General features: G+C 38.0%; 1 protein-coding gene across 3 annotated transcripts in view; it reads left to right on the top strand.

Annotated features, from left to right (window-relative positions):
• The window catches only part of BIRC6 (baculoviral IAP repeat containing 6), a 194194-nt gene extending 171687 nt beyond the window's left edge, over positions 1-22507 (top strand). For all 3 annotated transcript variants that reach the window (XM_068415935.1, XM_068415930.1, XM_068415945.1), the window contains 8 exons: positions 6513-6658; positions 7510-7620; positions 8841-9058; positions 9719-9880; positions 11416-11493; positions 15932-16120; positions 19957-20091; positions 21136-22507. In XM_068415935.1, the coding sequence (XP_068272036.1) occupies positions 6513-6658; positions 7510-7620; positions 8841-9058; positions 9719-9880; positions 11416-11493; positions 15932-16120; positions 19957-20091; positions 21136-21315 (1219 nt within the window). In that variant the 3' untranslated portion in view covers positions 21316-22507. The remainder of the gene's footprint in view (positions 1-6512; positions 6659-7509; positions 7621-8840; positions 9059-9718; positions 9881-11415; positions 11494-15931; positions 16121-19956; positions 20092-21135) is intronic.
• Positions 22508-23091: the final 584 nt, after the last annotated feature.

Here is a 23091-nt window from a genome sequence, read left to right as displayed (position 1 = left end):
TGTGTCACTGCCCCAGGTTGAAGTCTAAAAACTGTGAGAATGGCACACAACTACTACTCATAAGCTCTTTTTAATTTGGTAAAATAAAATACGGTATGACTAGTTCTTCAGTGTCAGCTTAGGATCTGAAAACAAAGAAGAATTCTAGAAGCACAATGGGTATTATTTTAGTAATTGATGAATTTGATAAAAATTCCATGGTTGGTTCAGTTACGTTATCTGTCCAATTTTCTTGTATTACTTTGATGTATCAGCACAAAAAGAAATCTTGTCTTTCACTGGTTCTTTTAAGCATAATACTGTTTGTATTTAAAGCAGTATATGGACAAGGATGACACCACCAACAGCCTGAACAGCTTGGAATCATTAGGGTGGAAGGTTTTAATTTTCAGCATTTTAGTTGAAGGTGTGCCAGCAATATAAGCAAGTGCTGGCATGAATTTCTTAAATGGGACAATCTGCTGCCCCTTTTAGGTCAAATGCGAGAACAACAACATAATTATGGGACCTGCTTTCAAAGACAAAACTTTCCTTTATCTGAACAGCAGTTCTACTTGCATGTCTATGAAGCGTCATCTCCATGTTGAAGCAAGAGTGTCCACTTGGATCCAGAATTTAAGGGGAACAGTTTTGGTTTTGGACTCCAGTTAGCATTTGATTTCATTTACTTTCAAAGGCCATAATATTCTGCTAGAAAATTGGGAAATTTCTGGATAATGGAGAAGACATTTAGGTATGACATGATTTCTCATGATTCTGTTGGACTGCTAGGGAGTCAAAAGCTATCACTAATCTGAGGGTGGTCAGGCGTGTGTAGTGGGTTGCCACACGGGCTGAGTTTGAGACGTTTGTTTGCTATGGGGGCTGAGCCCGCTGCTGCAGAGAACTACTGGCGTGTAGCAAAGCAGGCTCATCTGAACCACCGCCTGCTACGTGAGCTGCGTGGCAGATTGTTACGTTTGGCAAAATAAGCTGATGGTTTATTTGTGTAGTGGAGCACAGCAAGCCTATGTCTAACATTCCGAACTATGCTTTCCCTTTCCACATCATCCTGGCCACCCCCATGGTAACTGCCTGAAGGAGATCTGATTCTGTCATCTTCACACTTCTGTCGCTGGTCACACTGGTACTAAGGGTTAATTCCGCCAGTTCCAAGGTTGTCTCAATGTACGAGGCCCTGCCTGTCACATTGGTGGTATGACCTGGGTGTTTTCCTGTTGCGTGGGGGTGCTAGAATACAACCCGATAGGCCTGAGGCGTTGTCACTGCTATGGCTTTTCATTGTCTTCGCTGTTATTTTGCAGAACTTCTATGTGAAATGGTGCACTTTGCAAACAAAAATTTTTCTTTAGAATTGGGTCCCAAGAATTGAGGCCTAATTTGTTTTAATTTATTTTTCTTTCAAAGACAAAACAACTGTCAGTTTCTTTTGCTGCACTCTCAGGCTCATGTTTGGAGGTGATGGTTGGCTGCAGGGAGCAGTCCTGCAGGCTTTGCTGGTTTGGGATGCTGCAGCGTAGTGTCTGTAAGTGCAGTGCTCGAAGCCCCAAGGAGGAGTATGTGGAGCCATCTCATAGGAGGTTACTGGCTTTCACCGGTGTTTATTTGCAAAGGCACGGTCCTTTGCTTGTTTGGCCTGATTTCAGGAGACTGGTTTAAGAATCTGTGAATTACTGGAAGGAACAAGCTTCTACTTGGTACCTGTGGAAACCTACAGAAGGTGGGGAACCACGAGGGCTGAGTGATACCATGGTTGCAAACCTATGGCAGTTTTATTCCAAGACAGTGAGTGCGGTATACAGCTGAGCAGCATTCTGCTGTAAGCCCTGTCCCTCTAGTGCAGAGGGGCTGAATGGTTCATTGGCTTTATTTGTGAATACTTTGATAAAGGTATCATTCCGTATCAACACACTTACCTCTAAGTATCAGGCATGGGTGAGTAAGTATTAGTATTGGCTTTAATAATTAAAGTTGCCTTGGGAGTGTGTCATTCATTATTCATTTAGCACAGCGTGAAGAGAAGGCTGTCATCTTCTAGCACAAGCTAAATTAATGGCTTAAATTATTAGCATGTACACTGCTGTCTCTTCTAGCAAATGTATTAGTGACTGTCATCCCTTTAAATATGAGTTGACATGATTTTGTCTGCTTTTTCTTCAATGGTTGAAAAATTGTATGGGGAAGTTTCTAAGTCTAAATTAAATATTTGGCTCCTCTTCCACTCTGAAAATTGTAACGTTTAGATAAAGGTTTGGCCTGTATTAAATAACTGCATTAAATTTTGCTTCACAAGCAGAATCTTGGTGGAAAGAAAAGTACATTATGATATAGACATTTAAATGTTTTCTAAAAGTAGAGAAAATGTACAGTTAAGTATTCCCAATGTTATATTTTTGACTGTAGTTTATTATTTATGAGTATTGTTAGTTCTCATGTTTCTTTGGAATACCATTGAAAAACATACGATTATTGCTGAGGAGTCTGATAACACTGTTAGCTGATCTGCGTACATAAAATTGTATCAGGCTGCTAGAGTGCAGGGAAGGAGCTGAAGGATCTTACTGGCTTTATCACTTTAATTTTCGTATTTCATCTCCTCATTCATAGATTTTTGGGAGAGCCTTGTAGTTCCCAGCAGCTCCCTCTCTCGAGCTGGGACTCTGCTTGTCCCTCTGAAACATTTGTGTATCACACACAGCTTGGAGAGAGCTTGCTGTGGCTCGGAATCCAGGCAGGAGCACGGCAGCAGTATAAAAGTGGAGATGACACCAAGATGGGAGGGTGACGTTTTCTCAACTAGTAATTTGATTTGCCCATGTTATACATGCTCACAAATGGCAGAATGGTCACCAGGTTGCTTTTTCATGTGCACACAAAGTAATACCATGTGTTTCAGATTGCACTAAGAAATTGTTTCGGGGACTAAAAAAATCATCTTTGGTGTTGCTGTAATTTTGTCCTTAGAATAACATCTGCGCTGCCCTAAAAGTCCTGCTTCCCACCTCCAAGACCAAACCTAACGAAGCCTGTTAAAGTATTTATTAGTTAGGATCCATACAGCAGGCCAATAGCCCACAGCGGGCTTACAGAGGCCACCAGTCTTTGACCTTTATTTCTCCAAGTGTTGCAAGATTCATCTGTGCATCAGTTATATGTAAAACTCATTCAGCTTTTTCACAGGGCTGTGAATTACAGTTGTGTCTCTCCCTTTTTATAACCAAGTAGTTTAGGACACTATACAGACTTCTAGTTTTTGCAGACCAGGGTGTGTCGTTACATCAGGGAGATGGGTATATGGACCAGCTGCACATCTCCATCTGCAATTCCAGAGCTGTTTCACACAAGATTTTAATCTTATAATGTACCTAATCTAATTTTCTTTAAACTGCATTTATTTAATAGTCATGATAAACCATATCGTAAGGATATGATTTTAGAAAGGGATGCTGTGGTCTTCTAGTGTAAAAAAAAAATATAAAATGAAATGTAATAGGTCATGTCTGCAATGAAATTCAGTTCTGTCTCAGAGAACTAAAGATGACAAAACTGTGTGATCTTTACAAATTATAATCCGTGTGAAAATATATACCACTGAGGAACCTTTGACAGATTTCTGCATCTAGAGTCTAGGGAGTTCCTTAGTTTACCGTATGTTGATTGTAAATAAACTGACAAGCTATAAAGTATTGTTAAATATCTCCAAATAATTGTGTATAACACTAAATATGTAAAGAAGGCCATGTAGCGACATCTTACGAACTTTGCAGGATTAACCGTGCTAAGTTGGTATTCTTATTTAGACGCAAAAGATTTGACTCAAACAAGGGTAGGAAGGAAAAATGAGGGCAGAAAAAATGGAGGTCATCATCAATAGGAGTCTTAAAAGTTATGGCAGTATCAGTTGGGTTTTTCTTCAAAGGCGAGAAAAAAAATGATCTTTACCATAACCATTAGAATAGACAAGCATGACCTGTGTGAGGAAACTAAATGTTGATCAGGCAGTATGTCTGCTTTGGGGGGTCTGTGATGCCAGCTGGCTTACACTCACCAAGAAACTGACTGAAATCCCCGATTAGGCAGAATCAAGGCCAGGCCAAAGATTAGACCTGGTTTCTTCTTGGTGTCCAAGGTGGAACCACTCCTGCACTTTGCTTCCTAAACTCCTTTTAAACCATCTGAGTTCTGGCCTCACTGGAGAGTTAGGCAGCCTGGTAATGTAGACCATCACACGACCTCCAGATGCCTAAAGGTGACAGGGTAAAGCTGTTCTGCCAACCCTTGATTTAAAAGGTATATTCTGAGGAGACGGGGGTTTTGTCTATTTTGCTCAGCATAACAGTGGACAGAGTATTGGTATTGGTGGTAAAAGGGACATTAAGAAAACGTTCTCTTGTGATAAATCAAAACTGCTGAAGTGTTAACTGTTCCAGACAGCAGGGAGAATGAAAGGAAATTCTTTTATTGGTACTGAGAATTTGCATTTGAGTAGATGTCTCACGTGCCTACTGCTTCAACTAGATACATATTCCTTGGCTGCTTAGGTCGTTGACTGTCAGTAACTCAGTATATCTGTAGGAGGTTTTAAGCATGTCGTTAAGCCTCTTGTCTAATGAGGCCAACATTTTAATTTTTGTTTTACTCTAAGACCAAGTAGGAGGAAAAGGCTGGTAGTCTAAATTGTAAAACCATGTGGAAGGTAAAAGCCCTACAAGATAACTGTCTTGAAAATAAACTTGTGAGAATTAATTTCACTTTCAGTATCTTCACCAATCATATTTTCATTGCTTTTCACGCATCTCTCTCTTGGATAAGCCCATTGACATTTCATTTCAGTCAAAATTTCTCCAAGCGTTTTGTAGCAAATATCTTAAGGATTCTACATAAACAGCAAGCAGTTCTAAATCTGTACACGTTTCTTGGGACTGGTGGCTGCTAGCATGTCTGTGATGTTAAAACAGGTATCGCTGAGGCTTAGTGGGCTTAAATACATGTATTAGGTTATGTTAAAAATATTGGCTTAGATTTCCACAAGGAAAAAGGCAGTGATGAGGATTTTGGAAGTAAGAATGGGAGAGGCAGCTGCTGCTTCTTTGTCTTAAGCTGTTCCTCAAACGCTGAACGACACTGTTTGTCTGTGATGATTTCCTCCTGACTTTGAGCACGTGAAAGCTCAATATGGCTTGAAGTCAAGAATGGGCTAACGTCCTTTTGGATTAAATCTGGAACAGGGAAAATATACCATGCTGCAGTAATTAGTTTTGTTACTAATGCACTCTGGGGATATTCTCATTTGATTAGGTACAGTACAAAGACTTTCAGTATTACTATAATCACCTCTATTGGATAGTTTAGAGACGCATTCTTTATGCATGATTTCAGTCTAGATTGAAATACAGAAAGGATATAGTATTTGGTAGTTGCTAAAATATGTTTTCGACATCAAAACATTAAATTCCTAATTTTTCTTGTGTAGATGGCCTCCTGTTGTGCTTCTAGGTATGGTAGTGGGAAAGAGGAAACCACTGCTGCTTGGCTACTGAGCTTGTTTGGGTCATAAAATGAACAAGTGCTATTAAAACAAAAAATTTACAGAAATTGCAGTAAAATAATTTGGAGGCTGTTAGCATTAAAACCTCCTAAGTTTTGCAGGACAACAGTGTAAAGTTATGCTAGCTCTTGAAACATAGATTTTAAATATGCACATTTAGGTTACAATGTTATCAAATACCATGTCTTCATTTCAACAGTTGAATATATGTGCTAGTAAAGACTGGGTTATCACAATCAAAATATTTAAATATATCTTAAATTACTAGGCAAATAACATTATCAAACAACGGTGTTAGTACATACTGTATTTTCAAATTATTTCATTATAAAAATTTGAGGTGTTTAAAGTGACATTTTAATTTGAAATACATTGATTATAAACATCCAACATAATATAGATACCTTCTATATTTGTAAGTCTTATAAAATTATGTTACGTTAAACTTTTTATTGAAATAAAAGGTCTTAACTTTTATAGCCCAGAAGAGAACTGCAGAGAGAGACAAACTTCATTTTTGACCCGCTCTCTTGTGATGCCTAGCTTGTCGTTCATAGACATGCTGTGAATTTATACTAGAGGTCTTTCTTATACTGATTCTGTAAGCTTCCCTAGTATTTTTGAAAATGTGCAAACACAAGGTCAACATGTGGCGTAACAATCAAAAACTGTAAATGGTGGGAGCAGAAACTAGTATACTAGTATCACTGGCTTTGTGTTCATGTCTTTACTCTTCACGTCAGATGGACTGGATGACCTTTAAAGGTCCCTTCCAACCCAAACCATTCCATGATTCTATGTACTTCTGTTTGTCAAATCAAGATTGTGTGTTCACGTTGTCACAGTTGATTGCTACATTCAGTGACTAACCTGGAGATACATAGAGACATTCCATTTCAGAAGGCTTGTTTTAATCTTGATCTTTAATCTTTGGTACTTTTCCCTGTTGAACCACCCCAAACAGGTCTAAAAAAGACAAAGCTAAAGCAGGAGTAAAACCAGATACTTCTGATCAAGAACCAGAGGGACTGACGCTTCTGGTACCAGACATCCAAAAGACCGCGGAGATAGTTTATGCTGCTACCACCAGTTTGCGCCAAGCAAACCAAGGTAAAATAGAAATACTTCTATAAATACTGTATAGTGTTTATTTGTAATACATTCATTAACAGATAACTTATAAAATAGCTTGAAAGCAAGACAAATGACTTTCCTCCTGCCCCCAACCATGGACTACGTTTTCAAAGGTAGTATGAACCTTGCAGTAGTCTTAATTGTTTCAATCAGGAAACAGAATAAATCAGGAAAGTTAGAGTACATCTAATGACTTTCAGCACAATTACGTAGCACCTTTTTTTGTTTTTCTTGGCAGAAAACAACATACATGACCATTAATAGTAAAGCCTTTGCTGTTAAGACTAAATCTTATGAATTAGATTAACTCTTAACTAGACGGATGCAAAACAAAAATCTAAATCATGGATTGAACCTGCAGACGTTCAAAGGGCCATCTGGTTGGCTAGTGAAGAAAACTAACGATTAAGTAGCTTAATCGGGGCAGTGGATTTTAAAAAGGCGTGTATAATCAGCTCCAGATTTTGGAGAGTGCATCAAGAATACATATGTGAATGTCCAGCCGCACAAGCGTATGTCATACTTCCTATTTTAAATTAAAAAAAATTAGAAGAAACAATAGAAGAATATAGCTAGCAGCAGCAGTCATGAATTATTTCTGAGCTGATATAACCATCTTTATTTACTTCAAGCTGTTCAGATAATGAAATACATGGTAGTGAGAAAAACAGGTTTGTATGTTGTGAGTGATGCCGAGTTTTCAGATTTCTCTGCAAACAATGTCACCATAAAATGTCATTTCAAGTTAAATAATCCCCAAGTGCTTGCTGTATTTGTCTCAAAATTACGTGCTTAACTACAAATAATCATCACGGTTTATGTAACAGAAAAGAAGATGGCTGAATACTCCAAAAAGGCTGCTGTGAAGCCCAAGCCTTTGTCTGTCTTACGGTCTCTTGAAGAAAAGTATGTGGCTGTCATGAAAAAACTCCAGTTTGGTAGGTTGAGAAGTGTGAATATTAGTGTCTTACAAAGCTGATACCTCAGAAATACACAACCTGTTGCACCGAATCCCTAATTATTTTAGAAGGTTACCCAACTTCTTTACATATGTGACCACTATACTTTTCACATAAGGAAAATTATGTAAGTCTGTATTTTCAGGTTACCAACTAATGCACTCTTTGAACTAATAAGAAACATTTTAAGCATACACTAGATTAATTCAAGGGACCAGATGAATTCAATGATAGTATCCATATTTTCATTCCGGTAATGATTTGTGAGTCTTTAAGTCCTCAAATTGTATTGAAATGTTAGTAGATTTTTTCAAAGCTCACATATGACTGTATATATATATATATATATATATGATTGTTAATGTAGCTCTTAGTTTTTAAATGCAATAGAATTCAGATCAAAATGTGTTTTTTTAAAATGAAACTCTAGTAAACTTCATTGTGTCCTTTCATGGAGTGCAATATGTTGCGTTTGGAAAATGTGATGGGAATTGGTGCTTAACTTTGGCTATAAAGGGAACATGTTGAAAAAAAATTAATAAAGAACAAATAGTATCTCATCCAAAAAGAGCTATAAAATTATTGCAAAAACATGTTCTGTGAGTATCTTTTGAGTTGTAGTGACAGCATTTGCAGTCACATTTCTTTGCTGCTGTATTTGTAAGGGATTTTCCTCACAAACATTTGTGGAGCGTATGCCAAGAGTAGGAGGTAGGGAGGTTTGTAATGGTAGCTTCTCACCCTGGCAGCCCTGCTGCAGATTTTGCATAGTAAATGACTGAAGAAAACTAGCTTCACTGTAATTTTTTTATAATTCTTTAATATCATTGCAACCACCACACAAGTAAATACTGTTGGCACTCTGCTTCACACTAATTCCTTTATCATCATTATTATGTATTCATAAGTATTGTTATATTCCTGGTCTGGAGTAGCTGGTAGCTTTCCAAATCAGAAATGGTGTACCTCTGACAAGTTGCATATGCAAGCTTGTAAGTTTGCTGCAGAAATTAATTCGACCCAGGGCTGTTAATGCTTTGTTTTCTGTGATCACTGTTAACTGACAAAATACGTATTTTTTGCATTAGTACAATGCAAATTAAACTCTCCTGATTTTAATACTCAGAATATTTATCCAAGACTAATCCCTTATGAACTCTCCCGTTTTCCTGATGCATTAACATTTTCTTCTCTTCTAGATACCTTTGAAATGGTTTCTGAAGATGATGACGGAAAATTGGTTTTCAAAGTAAATTACCACTACATGTCTCAGGTAAAAAATGCAAGTGATGCCAACAGTGCTGCCAGAGCCCGACGTCTTGCTCAAGAAGCTGTGACTCTTTCAACATCACTGCCTCTCTCATCTTCATCCAGCGTTTTCGTACGTTGTGACGAGGAGCGGCTTGACATTATGAAGGTAAAGAAGCAAAGTTATTTTTATTTCCCTCTTTCAGCTTGGCATATAAATGTTTAAGAAGGTGCCTTAAGAAAAACCTGAAGTATTTCATATGTACTCTAATTTCTGGCCAAACTTTAACGTAAGTAATAGTATTTTAGAGTCTGCTCCTGATTTCTCAGTAACTTGGCGGAGGGCAGGGAGAGTCTGTCCAATCACCCCAGGAGTGAGCCAAGGGGGTGTCGCAGGACAAGGTTCACTCTTCAGCTATTCTGAAGGGAAAAGTTTAATTTTGTTACTCTGTTATGGTCAATTGTATCTTTGCACACGGCCATTTAAGTTGAGTAAAAGCAGTAGGTATGGAGAAGTATGCTGAATATGTCTGGACCTGAACTTTGTAGAAAAATTCTATTAATAGCATCCAACAGCGGGTAGAGTTTTAGCTCCTTCTGCTTTGCTTTCCATTTGTAACCCAGAGAAACGAACGTTAGCAGAGGGCTTCACTTACCCAGAGCATCAAAATGAACAGGCTGACAGTCTGCATATGGTTATGATGTCTAACGGTATTTTCTGATAAGTAGCATGTGGCAATAAAATGCTTCGTATAACTTATAAAAATCTCAACTGTGTGACAAATGTAAGGTTTTTTTGAAAACTGTTGTCTTTTTTTTACAACGGTAGGTTCTCATTACTGGTCCTGCAGACACCCCTTACGCAAATGGTTGCTTTGAATTTGATGTATATTTTCCACAAGACTATCCTAATTCCCCTCCACTTGTGAACCTGGAAACAACTGGAGGCCACAGCGTGAGATTTAATCCAAACCTCTACAATGATGGCAAGGTAGGTCAGCTTTGTGGTTGGGTATAGATGGAACAAGGAAGTGAAACGAATGAAACTTTTTTACTTTTGCAATCAAATGACCAGCTGCTCCTAACATACTGGAGGAAGCTATTTGGTTAAAAGAGGTCTTCAAACTGAAATGAAGAGTGATTTAACAGTTTCAAATGAGAATGATCTCCTTTTTGAATAGTCTTGGAGATTTTTTAAAGCCTTTATGAGCTGGAATGGACCAAAACCCAAGTAATTTTGACCTAGAAAGATGTTCTTTTCCACCTTTTTTGCTAAATTAACCAGGCAGAAATCTACTTTGGCTAGCTGAAATACCCAGGATCCTTTCCATGGACAAAGTATGCTGCAACTGAATGTCTTTGCCAAGTGCCTTGTCTCTTTTTTCCATGCAAAAGTGCTTTTTCTTGGGGAAGATGACGACTTTCCTTAACCTCGGTATCCTTTATAAAAGAAAATGTAACTACAAAGTATGGACTTAATGACAGTTTTCTCAAAAAAATAATAAAGCTTTTGGAAATAATACTAAAAGTTAAAACAAACAAGCTTTCCCTTTCCCTCCCCCATCTCCTTGGTATGTTGTGGCTCATTCTAAAGGCTCCAAAAAGCTAACAGAAAGTCAAGTGCATGTCAGGGAGATGAAATGTCTATTTATGTTAAAAATCAGCACACATGAAATTCTCTGCAGAGCTATAGAGATGTGTATGTCTCCACTGAAGCACAGACCCACAAAACAGCTTTGGCTGCAGCCCTGTGGCACTCCTTCAGGGTTTTTTTGGTGCGAACATGTAATCCATAGGCTAACATTTTTTCCTTATTCCACTGTCATTCATGGGTTCCCCATGCTCCCTGTTTTCACAAGCTGTAAAACTCCTTTCCAGGACTAGACATGGTGTTTTCTCTTGATATGGACAGAGAGTGTAATTCGTACTGGAGACTTCATGTCCTTTTTTCTTTGCTTAGCATTAAGTCTTGGCAAATACTCGCCTCTAAATTTCTTCTGTTTATTTTGTCTCTTTGTGTTCCCTGTCTTTGATTGTTCCATTTTGTGACAAGGTTAAAGAACTCCACAGACTCCCCTAAAGTCCTGATCAGTCATAAAAGTTAAGGAATATTTTCAATTCCTTGATAGTCTGTGTGACAGAAGCCACCTTTCACATGCTTAAGCAGAATGATTGTCTTTAAAAACCGCAACAATAAGTGTTAGAACAATATTTAAAGAAGAAAGTAAAGAATCAATAGTATTCATGATTCATTTTTGGAGCCACTAGAATCTATAGGTTCTCCTTGAAGAAAAGTAATCTACCTTGCCTTGTTCATTTATTAACATGTTGTTCTTCCTTATCCACATTATTTTTATCTGCTTTCATTTCAAATTAGTTTCACAGGAAACAAATTTGTCTTTTAGAATGCAGTTAAACAAAAGTCTGTCAAAAAAAATTAAATGTAATGCTAACATTCTGTTCTGCCCAAGTAGAACAATTTTATCATAATATTTGTCTGTGGTATTAATAATGTCACCTTCTCAGGTGTGTTTAAGCATACTTAACACATGGCATGGGAGGCCAGAAGAGAAATGGAATCCCCAAACATCAAGTTTTTTGCAGGTGAGCATTTCTTCTTTCTCTTCAGTAGATGTCATTTAGGAGTAGTAAGTGGTCTGTCAGTCCTAAGGATTCTTTTTATAGTGCTTTTAAACCAGAATTTTCTTAAATAAGCATAAAGAAGACAAAAGTCCAGAAAACGTCCTTGGAACACTAGAAAAGAAACACTGTAGAGTAGGCAAGTTCTTCAAAGTGCTCTTTCCAACCAATATTTCTATTGGTCTTGTCTTGAAGAGTGGCTGTTCATGTGTGCAGCTCATTCCTGCACTGCCTGAGCTTTGCTTGGATGATTTCAAATACTTTATTTAAAAAAAAAAAAAAAAAAAAAGGACTGGAAGATGGTATCACCTCCTGGAACTCATGTAATGTCTCTATCACAAGCTATTTATGGTGAAGACAAAGCAGGCTCCACATTGTGAGAGATGAGAAAGCGAAGTACGCTAGTGCAAACTGTAAATGTACTCCTCCAAAGTCTACAAGTAAGCTGGATAGAGGGATAAAGCTGAAGGGAGTTAAAGTGTAGGTACAGCGTGTTCCATGACAATTACTGCGAAATTAGAGTGGAGTTTTTTAGGACATACAGTCCTTATAATTTTCAGCTTTATGTCACAGAAATGCACTGACTAACAACCACATACATTAAATAAAAGTAAAGCTTGCAATGGCTTATTTCCTATGGCGCTTTCTGAATTTATTCCTTCCTTGGAGTCATTATTACATAGCACAAGATACATTTTCTGTTCCAAATCCTAAAAGACTGTAGAGGTTTTGTTTCAGCATAGTAGAATTACAACCCTGGCCTTCAGCAGAACAGATTTCAGCTTGTTCAGGAACTGGCCTTGGAGAGTGGTTGACCGGTCTCCTGAAAGTTCAAATGGTCTATTCCAGTGTGTGTAAGTCAAGCAAGAGGGGCAGAAAGCCAGCACGAGTGAACAAGGAACTCCTGCCTGAGCTCAACTGCAAAAAAGAAAGTATACAGAAGGTGGAAGGAGGGGATGGACTACTCTTTAGAAATAAAGACATTGGCCAAGCATTCAGGAGAGAAATTAGGAAAACCAAAGCTCAGCTGGTGTTGCAAATGGCAAGGGACATAAAGAGGAACAAGAAGGGCTGCTTACAAGTATGTTGGCAGAAAAAGACTACGTTTTCCTTAGGCTTTCCTGCTGTTCAGTGTGGCAGGGAACCTACTGACAAGGACATAGAAAAAGCAGAGGTCATCTCTGCCTCACTCTTTAGGGGTAAGGTTTGCTTTCCCACATTCCTGAGCCCTCACTAGGAAGGTCTGTGAGAGTGAGGAATTACCCACAGTAGAGGAAACAGTATTCAAGCTGATTGAACCCACAGGTTCATGGAGGCAAATCTCATGCATCCAGGGGTGCTGAGGGAGCCAGCCAATGTCACTGCAAAGCCACCAGCTCTCGTCTTTGAAAGATCAGAACAATCAAGGCAGCTTCGTGGCCACTCTCACACCCAGCTTCAAGACTGGCAAAAAGGAGGATGTGGGGAGCTGCAGGCTGGTCAGCAACACCCGAGCCCTTGGGAAGATTATGGAGCAAATCCTCCTGGAAGCTATTTTCGCAGAATCACAGAATGGTTAAGGGTTGGAAGGGACCTCTGCAGATCATCTAGTCCAACCCCCTGCCAAAGCAGGTTCACCTAGAGCATGTTGCACAGGGTTGCATCCAGGCGGGTTTTCAAGTACATGAAAGACAAGAAAGTGACTGAGAACAGCCAGTGTGGATTTACTGGGGGTCAGTAGCGCCTGCCTAACCTGCTTGCCCTCTACAGCGAGGTCACTGGCTCTGCACAAATGGAGAACAGTGCATGTAGCTTACTTTTGACTTCAGCAAGATAGATCTCTGATGCAGTCTCCCTTAGTACCCTTGTAGCCAAATCAGTGAGATGTGGATTATAAGTGGGTGAAAAAGTGGACCTATGGCAAAGAGATCTTACTGCTGCCTTCAATACCTAAATGGAGAAGGTATAGAGAAGATGGAGACAGACACCTCTTAAAGATGCAGAGCACTAGGACAAGATGGGACATGGGCAATTTTGATTAAGTATTAGGAAAAACTTTTTCACTATGAGGGTGATCAAACACTATGGTGGGTGTCCAAGAGAGATTGTGGAATTTCCATCCTTGGAGATATTAATGTTTCCTCTCCCTTCAAGGGACAATTAGGATTTGGAGATCTAAGTTGTGGTTCCTTACATAGGGTCACTTTCCCAAGATACAACTTCTTAATCAAGAGATGAACTGAAATTTCATATAACTGTAAAATCAGTGTAGACAGGTGCAAGTATTATGAAGTCTTATTTTCACTAATGTCCTTTTTCTTAGATTAAAATGTTAGATTTGGTTGTAGAAATCTCATGCAGCATTTAAGTTTCTAATTTTAATAAAAGTTTTTAGGTTTTCATTTTGAAAATAGTAAGAAAGCTGTTAGAAAAGTCCCCCCTCCCCATCATACTGGGAGGAAAACACTTTGTAGCTTTTAAATGGAAAACAGCTGTAGGACTAAATAAATTGCTTCGAAAGAATTAAGCACAACATGTTTTTTCTGGCTCAAAGATTAAAGTATTGTCAGACCACCCAAAATACTTCAGAAATTAACTTTTATAACCCAAATGAAACTGGAAGATCAGTTTAGAGTTTCTCATTCATTGCAATTATAATTCAAAGTAACAACTGGTTATTAAGGCCAAGAAAGTACAATCTGTGTTGTATCAAATTTCTCAACCGTAGCTATTTAAAAATATCTTTTTTCTCTCTCTCTAAAATATAAAATTAAAAAAAGCAAAACCCAACTACTTCCAAACACATGTAAAGGCCACAGATCACCAAAACACCTTGGGTACCTGAAGCATTGGACCCGAAGTACTCTGCCTTGGCTTAGCACATTTGCATTAATATTCTGCCTTTTCAGTGTCGTAAGTGGCCATTTTCTTGCTGGGACCGGATTTGTGACACATTCTGTGTATTTTAATGCATTTATCCCTGTTTTAATTTTTGAGTGTAACACTGCTACCCTGTGAAAGAACCAACGTCTTGAATAGTTGCTGACACTGTACCTATCTGATGTAAGCTGTATGTTCGGCGTGTTCCAAGACAAAGAAGGGACTGTTGTCGTCCATATCCAAATTCACAAACTGGGCTGCTAAATTAGGGAATGGCTCCAAGCTTTAAATTGTATTTAGGCTGGGAGGAGGGTCAGTTCCAGAAACAGCTGCCCTGACATTTTTAATCTACTGCAGTGGATGTCTTGCGCCTAAGTATGCCAGGTGCTGGACATGCCATTCTTCGGCATGTAACATATCATCAGTTTTACAATATTGGAGGAAATGTAAGTGTTCAAATCACCGTTTTTGAATTCTTTACAGTTCTGAAGCTAGGTTTGTGTCACAGAATTGTAATCCCTAAAAATTCTTGCTGGACTTGGTCCTAAGTACACAAGAAAAAACCTATCCTTCATCTTTTTTAAAAAAAAGAAGTCAATTATGTCTTTCTACCTATATAACAACATTTTTGCAGTAACATAATTTTGATTAAGTGCAACAAAAAGTTGTCAGGGACAGACATTCTAATACTGGAAAAATTAGCAAGCCATCAAATCATGAATATGCAATACCTACATATTTGGCTTCCTAAGTGCTCTATGTATCTATTTAATTCTTTGTTTTATATTAGGACTATTTGGGCATATAGTTAAATGCCTTGTATGTATGTAAGCATCTATTCCCACATGTACTTGATAATAAAATTGAAAGGGAGAAAATTGTCATTTCCTTATCACTGAATAGTTGGTGCTTTGTTGATGTAGTACTGAAAACTTTTTTTTTTTCCTATCTCAAGAGAAGTACTGAGGTTTTGTTTTAATGGCATATGACACACAGTGTTGTATGTAAAATCTGAAACTAAAGGAACAAAAACATACCTAAATCAATTGAATGCATTTGAAAGAAAAAATGGGAGAGTGTGTATACCAAGATTAACTTCAGTGGTCTGCATTTCACCTCCCTTGTTCCTTTTCCATCTGGTTCAGAATTGGAAGAATCAGTAAGCTCAGCCACAGGAAAAGTTCAAGAACTGTTGACCGAGATCTTGACAAATAAATACACTTTCTTTCACAAAAGGGTGTAATCAGACATCTCTTCCTTTAAACATTTTCTTTTACTTATATTTGTATTTTTGTTATTTTTTAACTTGTATTTGTCATTTTCACAGTCGTAGGACACAGTCATAGGACTTACTTACATTTTTTATGTGTGGCAACGGTTTCAGTTCGAAAGCATGGACATTCCCTGCTTGCACGTAGCCTGTACTACAAATGACAGTACGTTGCCATAGAAGTGATTTTGCACATAAGGTGAGCAAAACTATGTATATTTGTAAAAACAAGCGGGTGACACAATTTTAATATTTAGTTTCTTCTCTTAACAGGTGTTAGTGTCTGTCCAATCCCTAATACTGGTAGCAGAACCGTATTTTAATGAACCGGGTTACGAACGCTCGAGAGGTACTCCGAGTGGTACCCAGAGCTCCAGAGAATACGATGGAAATATACGACAGGCAACAGTCAAGTGGGCAATGCTTGAACAAATCAGAAATCCATCGCCATGTTTTAAGGAGGTAGGTTTTGTGAAACACAGTAAATATCTTGCTTGTCTGTTTATCTTGTTTGAGTGTTAAGAATAATGCAAATATCTGGAAACATCGTTTTAGCCTCCTCGTTATTCCATGGGGCAATGGATCCTAGAGACTGAAGTGACTAAGGATGCACTTGACTTCACGGATTCTTTTCTGGGAAAGGGGAATGTACACAAACTGGGAGTGACCTGTAAGGAGGCTTGGTGCCCAGTTTGATAATACATGGTTCATACAGTTTGGCTCATTCTTAATGCCAGGTGGTACCTTCTACATTTCACGTGAAAACTTGATCAGCCCTACAAATGGGCGCTCGGTGTTTGTCAGTCAGCATAGCTACCAGGAAGTAGATTTCCAAGAAACATTAATTTGAAGCAAGTATTAGGACACGCTTCGGATACACCAAAACAATGCAAATTGGAAAAATACTTTAAAACAAATACCAGCCTGAATGTTATTTATGGAAGGATCCACAAAGCATCTATGCTAAACTAGGAATCTATGCCTTTGAAAACAACTGTCTAGATGCTGATAAAAGTAATACTAACCTTAATGCATTCACACTATCTTAAAAAACTTATTTGAAAGAAATCAAATTTGTTTACATTCCTGAAAATAAACTAATTCACCCATAGCATCATAGAACACTTCAGTTGTTAGGGATTCTGTTAGTGTCTCCAGTCCAACTCCTTTCTCAAAGAAGGTCAGTGAGATCTCAGAGACTTGAACATATATATATGGCAAAGGATTCAAGGAAAAAAGAGTTGAAGATACACTAAGTAAGAGAATCTGTATGAATATTAATGCAAAATGGTTGGTCAAACAAGAGTCATCTCACAGTACTACCAGCAAATACTTAGAGAAAAACACATTTTACTCTGAACTACTAAAACTGTTGCCACTTCTAAATTGAGGTGTGGAACCATCTTGTGACATCACCTATGCTTTCAGTTGTCTGCATACTAAAATGCTGAAATAGCATAATTGTTGTAGGATTTTGCACATTGCTAAGCGTGGTGTCTGAGTGAGAGGGTAGTCTCCCATCCCTTCCTTGCTGTCTGTAAAAACATCCTTTGGAATGCAAAAACCTTTTTCCATTAAAATTACTGTGTCTTGTGGAATAAGAAACCATAGACACTTCACCTGCATGACAGGAGTTAAATATTTTATCCACATGAAGACGGAAAAGGATGTGCAGTGTACTCTGGTGTCTTGAATTAAGGAAGAAAAACACTGTGGTTGTTCGAAATTACCTCTTAAATGTTTTACTCGATAAGTTGAAGACCATGGTAAAGATAATACCGTGACACATAATCAAATAACCTCTGTTAATAAGTCCTTTTTTTCTAGCTAAATGTAACAATTTCACTTTTGCCAAAAAAGTTCTCAGATTACAGTAATTTTAAATTAATTGAAGTATCAGAAGGCGGTGGGCTCCCTGACAATAATGCTGCATCTTTCTTTTCACATATACAGAAATGAAGGATGTGCAATATGACAGTATTTGGTAAATTAATCCCAGTTTGCTGTTATTGCATTTTTCAAAAGAATCTCAGCAATATTGTGCTTACGCTGCAGCTTAGCTTTTTTACTACTTGTATGAAAAAGGCATCTTGTCAGCTGACATCCTGCCCCTCTTCAGGAAGGTAACGTAGTGAGGTGTACCCAAAAGGTGGTGTTTCAATGGAAGACCAGTTACTCCCTGAGAACAGATGACTTATACACAGCACATTGTTAGCAAAAGGCAAATGTTGAAAACAACACGACTACCATCTTTCTAAATGTGGTGCATAGGTAGGACTTGAGTTAAGCTAAGCCATGCTCACACATGTAAATGAAAAGTAGCATTAAGAGGTAGACAGCAGTTTGCAGAGGTATCTTCAACATTTGAAACTCCCCTCTGTTACCCGTGAACAGAGAGTTTTGCTGCACGGAAGAGAACTGGCCAACACCTAAAAGCTTTGCATCCAAATTGTTTTGTTCTGGTTTAGGTAACTGCAGTTTGCCTCATTTCCCAACATACAATTTTTTATTTTTCCCTGTGTTGAGGTCTTTAGGACGGTGTGATGAAATCCTCAAGATTCTGAGAAGAAGTTTGAAGCTACAGTAGCCTCCTTTTGTAAGGGAAAGTTTGAGGCTAAGATAATTTGCTTTTGTGTTAAAAACACAATCGTACTAGCTTACGCTTGGGGTGTTACCCAGTGCCTGCTCAGCTTGTGCAACATGAGAACTCCCTTTCTGCTTCTCTGAATACATATTCCCTATTATTATGTAAAGTGGCATGTGTCTTTCTTTACATGTCCAAAAATGGAAATGATGCACTGGAAAGCATTACATTTTTCTCTGGGGCAATAGCTGAATTTTGGAAGAATGCTAGATTCTGTCTGCAGCCCCATGCAAATGAAAATGTAGCACAGATTATCTGAGCACTTCTCTGAGAGACGAGCTTGTCCTTAAGACCTCTAGGTTTTTTTGTAGGGCTGTGTTAGAAACCTTAACAATGATGATCATTGAGTAACATAAATGCAAAGGCATCTTGAAAACTGAGGTCTAAGAATGTATGTCCTTCAGCTCCTCAGATCTTTTGTCTTCACAAATCTGAGCTGTCTTCCCTTCATGTCTTACATGACAGGTAGGCTCAGGAGATCTAAACTGCTGGTCTTTGGGAGTTCTTCCAAGCTCCATTATGGATATAAGGGATGCATCCAGAATTGAAGTCAATTATGCTTTCAATATGCAGTTTTTCTTTAGACAGATGGCTATATTCTCTAACCTCTAGAGGGAAAGATGATTTTGTCAATTATGTTGCAATATTGCCAAGAACTCTCTGTGCTCAGTAAAATTTCTTTGATTTTATTGTTTCTTTCACCAGGCAGAGCTTTACAAAACTGTTTAACACAAAGCCAGCACTAAGCAGAGATTCACAGCTTTGTCTGAGGATTGATTGGTTGTTTTTTTTAAACTCAAATCTGTATGGAAATACCAAAATTACTATGCGATCAAATACTGGTTCCCACTCAAACTGTGGGCAGCTCAACTCCTGTTGCCTGGGAATTCTAGTTGTCCCCAGAGGTGCTGCCTCTGTGTAGGGAATGTGTTTTACCTCTTCCATAGCAGCTGGTATGATCCTTCTTCTCTGTGCAGAAGGATGTTGTGTTCCTGTGCTCACACTGTTGACAGTGTTTCTGCTTACCTGTTTTCTGTTCAGGCAGCAAGTGGTTAATGCCGGGGAAGACGTGGTGCTTATTCTCCCTGCCTGTGCTTCTTTAATAAAATGGGACTGTGAAACCAGCAATAAAAGTCTTAATATTGTGTCTGTGTAACCCTACCCCTGTGCGAACATGAGTGACCTTACATAGTGCCTGCACAGTAAGATCATCTTTGAACTGAAGAACGTGTCTACACTTTTGCTTTTCCCTGGTGTGACACTGTATTTCTGGCACTCATTTACCCTTCGCCCAGGTAACACAAGTGAATGCTGAAATGGCAGACACCACATAAATCATAGATTCATACAAACTGGAAGAGACGTCCAGAACAACCTCCTCCTCCTCCTCAAAACAGAATCAGCTGAATTGAGACAGGTTCCTTGGGGCTTTTTCCAGTTGGGTCTTGGAAATCTCCAAGGACAGAAATTCCACAATTTTTCTGCAGTCTGGTTCAATGCGGAAATATCCTCATACTGATTTTTTTTTTTATTATTATTTTTCCTTCTATCCAGTTAAGACTCATAGGGGCCTTACAGATTTTGTATTGTTAAAGTATATAGTTCTTAGAAAACAATGCACACTCTTTTCTTTTATTTGGCTATTTTCTTGCAGGTCATCCACAAACATTTTTACTTGAAAAGAGTGGAGATCATGGCTCAGTGTGAGGAGTGGATAGCAGACATACAGCAGTACAGCAGTGACAAACGGGTAGGCAGGACTATGTCCCATCATGCAGCAGCTCTAAAGGTGAGGCGTGCTTTTATAATTTTATGTTCTTTAATCCAAAGATGACAAATGGCAATGAAATAGCTCAGCAGCTGAGTTTTATAGTAGCAATAATAGAAAAACCCAGCAACTTTAAAACATGTAAACAAACCTGTTTCCCAACTGTCAAGAGATAAAGTGTATGTGCACTCCACTTTCTCAGTATTTTTTTCTACATGTTAGATTTTCCTTTAGCATCTGTCCTGCCTATTTTTCTATAAATACTTATGTAAGATATAGTTTATTTTGTTCTCTCTAAGGGTGTGTGGGGGTTTATCATAAAGTTGTACTACAACCAGTTCCTGCCAGAAAAGAAGCTTTTTGAGTAGACAAGCACAGTTATTAAACTGTGCTCCATGACAATTAGTTTTACCCTGTGTTAAACTTTTATCGACAGTTATAACCCTTATAGTGTTTTCTTTCTTCCTAGACAAGTACTATCATTTGTGTATTTTGTGTCCACACAGACAACAGACCTACGTTATTTTTATTTTTTTTTCTTCCCTTGAGGAGGAAAAAAAAAAAAATAAAGTCGTCTTTTTTCTATTGCTAGACTTGCATTTTTTCAGTGTGACTGGTCATCAAAATGAGGTTGCTGTTAGGTACTGCAATCAGTGTACAAATCTCTGTGTATCTGTCTCTGTAACAGATCTCATCAAGACCATGAACTCTTTATAAATGTATGTTTTGACTGTATGACCTACCTAGTCCAAGCCAGTTTCACAGAACGCAGATACGGCTCAACTGCAAGACAAATAGCGTAGCGTTTATATTGATGCATTTGCATTGATGCATTGATCTGTTTACTGCCTTTAATTTGTCCCTAGCAGCATTTGCTAATTATTCTGTCACTACAAGGAAAGCACCAATCCTTAAACACAGGCAAAAAATTTATCTAGCCCTTGAAACAGTTCATTTACACCTTTTCTACTTACTCCTTTTTTTGCCTGATGTTCTCTAACATTGTCAAAAGTAATGTTTTAACTGTGGTCTTAAAGTCCATCTGACTTCTTTTTGTATATCCAGCGTCACACAGCTCAGTTGCGGGAAGAACTTCTAAAGCTTCCCTGTCCTGAAGGATTGGATCCAGACACGGACGACTCCCCAGAAAAATGCAGTGCCACAACAAGTTCAGAAGAGATGATGTTGCACGAACAGGTTAAACCCAGCAGCAGTAAAGATATCCACACTGATTTCAAGTTATGAGTTGCATTGACATGGACTTTCTAGACACAAAGGCTTTGAAGCACAAGCCAAATATGTCAATATTTGTATGTAAGAAGCTAATTATGTAATAGGTAATGAAATTGAAACTATACTATGCCCTTAAGGATATACAGTTTAATTCAAGATGATCTTTTATTTACCTGTACAAGAGTGTAAACTTTTTTGTGCTTTTATTTTTCAATTGTGAGAACCACTGATTGGTATGTTTAAAAAGTTATGTATACAAGAAATGGATAAATCACTGATATATAAGGGAAACTACCTTAGGAAAGAATGTTTACTGAATGTTTATTTTTTTTTTTACTTGTAGAGTGAGGGCGGTTGTAACAAAGAATATATATTGGTCATTCTTACAGCTACTATTTAAAGTCAGAAAATTTTCACTGAATTTGATAGATTTTACGTTTGGCCATATATTCATGCTCATATTTGATTCTAAAGAAAACCTCCTGTATACTTCAATAAACGTTAAATGGACATGATCCCTCTTTTATGATTTACTGGTACATTTTTTAAATAAACTGCCATAAAATACATTCTAGCTGAAGACTTGCACTTGTATGACTGAATTCATTCCAGTCAACATATTTAATTTTATGCTTACTAATTCTAAAATGCAGATGAAATAAATGCACATGGTTTTACCTCATGCCAAAATTTGGACTTCTGAATTCATCTTTTGTTTGGCTGTTTTATGCAAACTAACAGTATTCTAAATTTCTTAAGGGCTATTCCGGAACAAAGTCTTTTCTCTGTTGAAATGTCTGATTTTTACGTAATCAACTGTACTCTTAAGTACTGACAGAGGCTAATGACGTGCCACGCAGGACTCTAATGTTCTGCAGTTCCTGCTGTATAGATCTGTTTCCAATTTTATACTTGCAACCACAGATCCCTAACTAAAAAGGGTGAGGGATTGCTTGATGTAATAATCAAGCCCCGCTTTTAACATAACATGCGTTACTATCATTGTTCTTAATTTTTGAGCAGTCCTTGAAGGACTACAAAGGTATTATGGTATTACCTCAGAGTAATGATCTGTTGTATTATAAATACTATAAATCAGGCAAAACCGAAGCTTTTTTGTTTCCTATTTGTTCTTTGTTTATAAGTATCACGCTGGAATTTTTTCACTTTTTGTTTTACAATGTATTATTTCTAATCATTAAAAATGGCACCAACTGAGGTTGTGTTCTTATGCTGATGGCTAACAGACAGTACAATTTTTCTGTTACATTGATACGTTGTGTTAATCCAAGGCCTGTCCTGGTTGTACATACCTCTCAAAACCCCAGCTTAGGCACGTCTGTGTTACTTCAGGGGATCCTTGATCAAACAGCAAAACAAGCAGCTCTGTGCCAGAGCCGCTGGTAAATACGTGAAGCAAGGAGTTTATGCCACATAGTCCCAGCGTTAGAACTTCATCAGTGTTAAAACAGCACTGCGTTTTTCTAGGCGGGTATTTGGTTGCCTTCTATTACTGTACGAAACGACTGTGATACTCTTGTAAAGGCTCCAAAAGTGAAATTTACCTGCTGACTTCCAACTATATTTAGGTTAGTGGTTTCCATTAAGCTCTTCATTTAGTGCTTCAATTGTCTGTCTACAGGAGCATAGTCTTTCTATAAAATCCTGGCACTTGGACCTAAACCAAATGTGCCAGACCTGAAGATCCTCCTTCAACGTGAAGACTTTTTTTACCATTAAAAAACAACACTGAAATAAAAAGTATGTAACTTGCATTGATTTGACATT

The sequence above is a fragment of the Nyctibius grandis genome, chromosome 1, assembly GCF_013368605.1.
Source record: "Nyctibius grandis isolate bNycGra1 chromosome 1, bNycGra1.pri, whole genome shotgun sequence".
Taxonomy (NCBI): Eukaryota; Metazoa; Chordata; class Aves; order Nyctibiiformes; family Nyctibiidae; genus Nyctibius; species Nyctibius grandis.
This window is presented reverse-complemented; position numbering and strand designations above follow the sequence as displayed.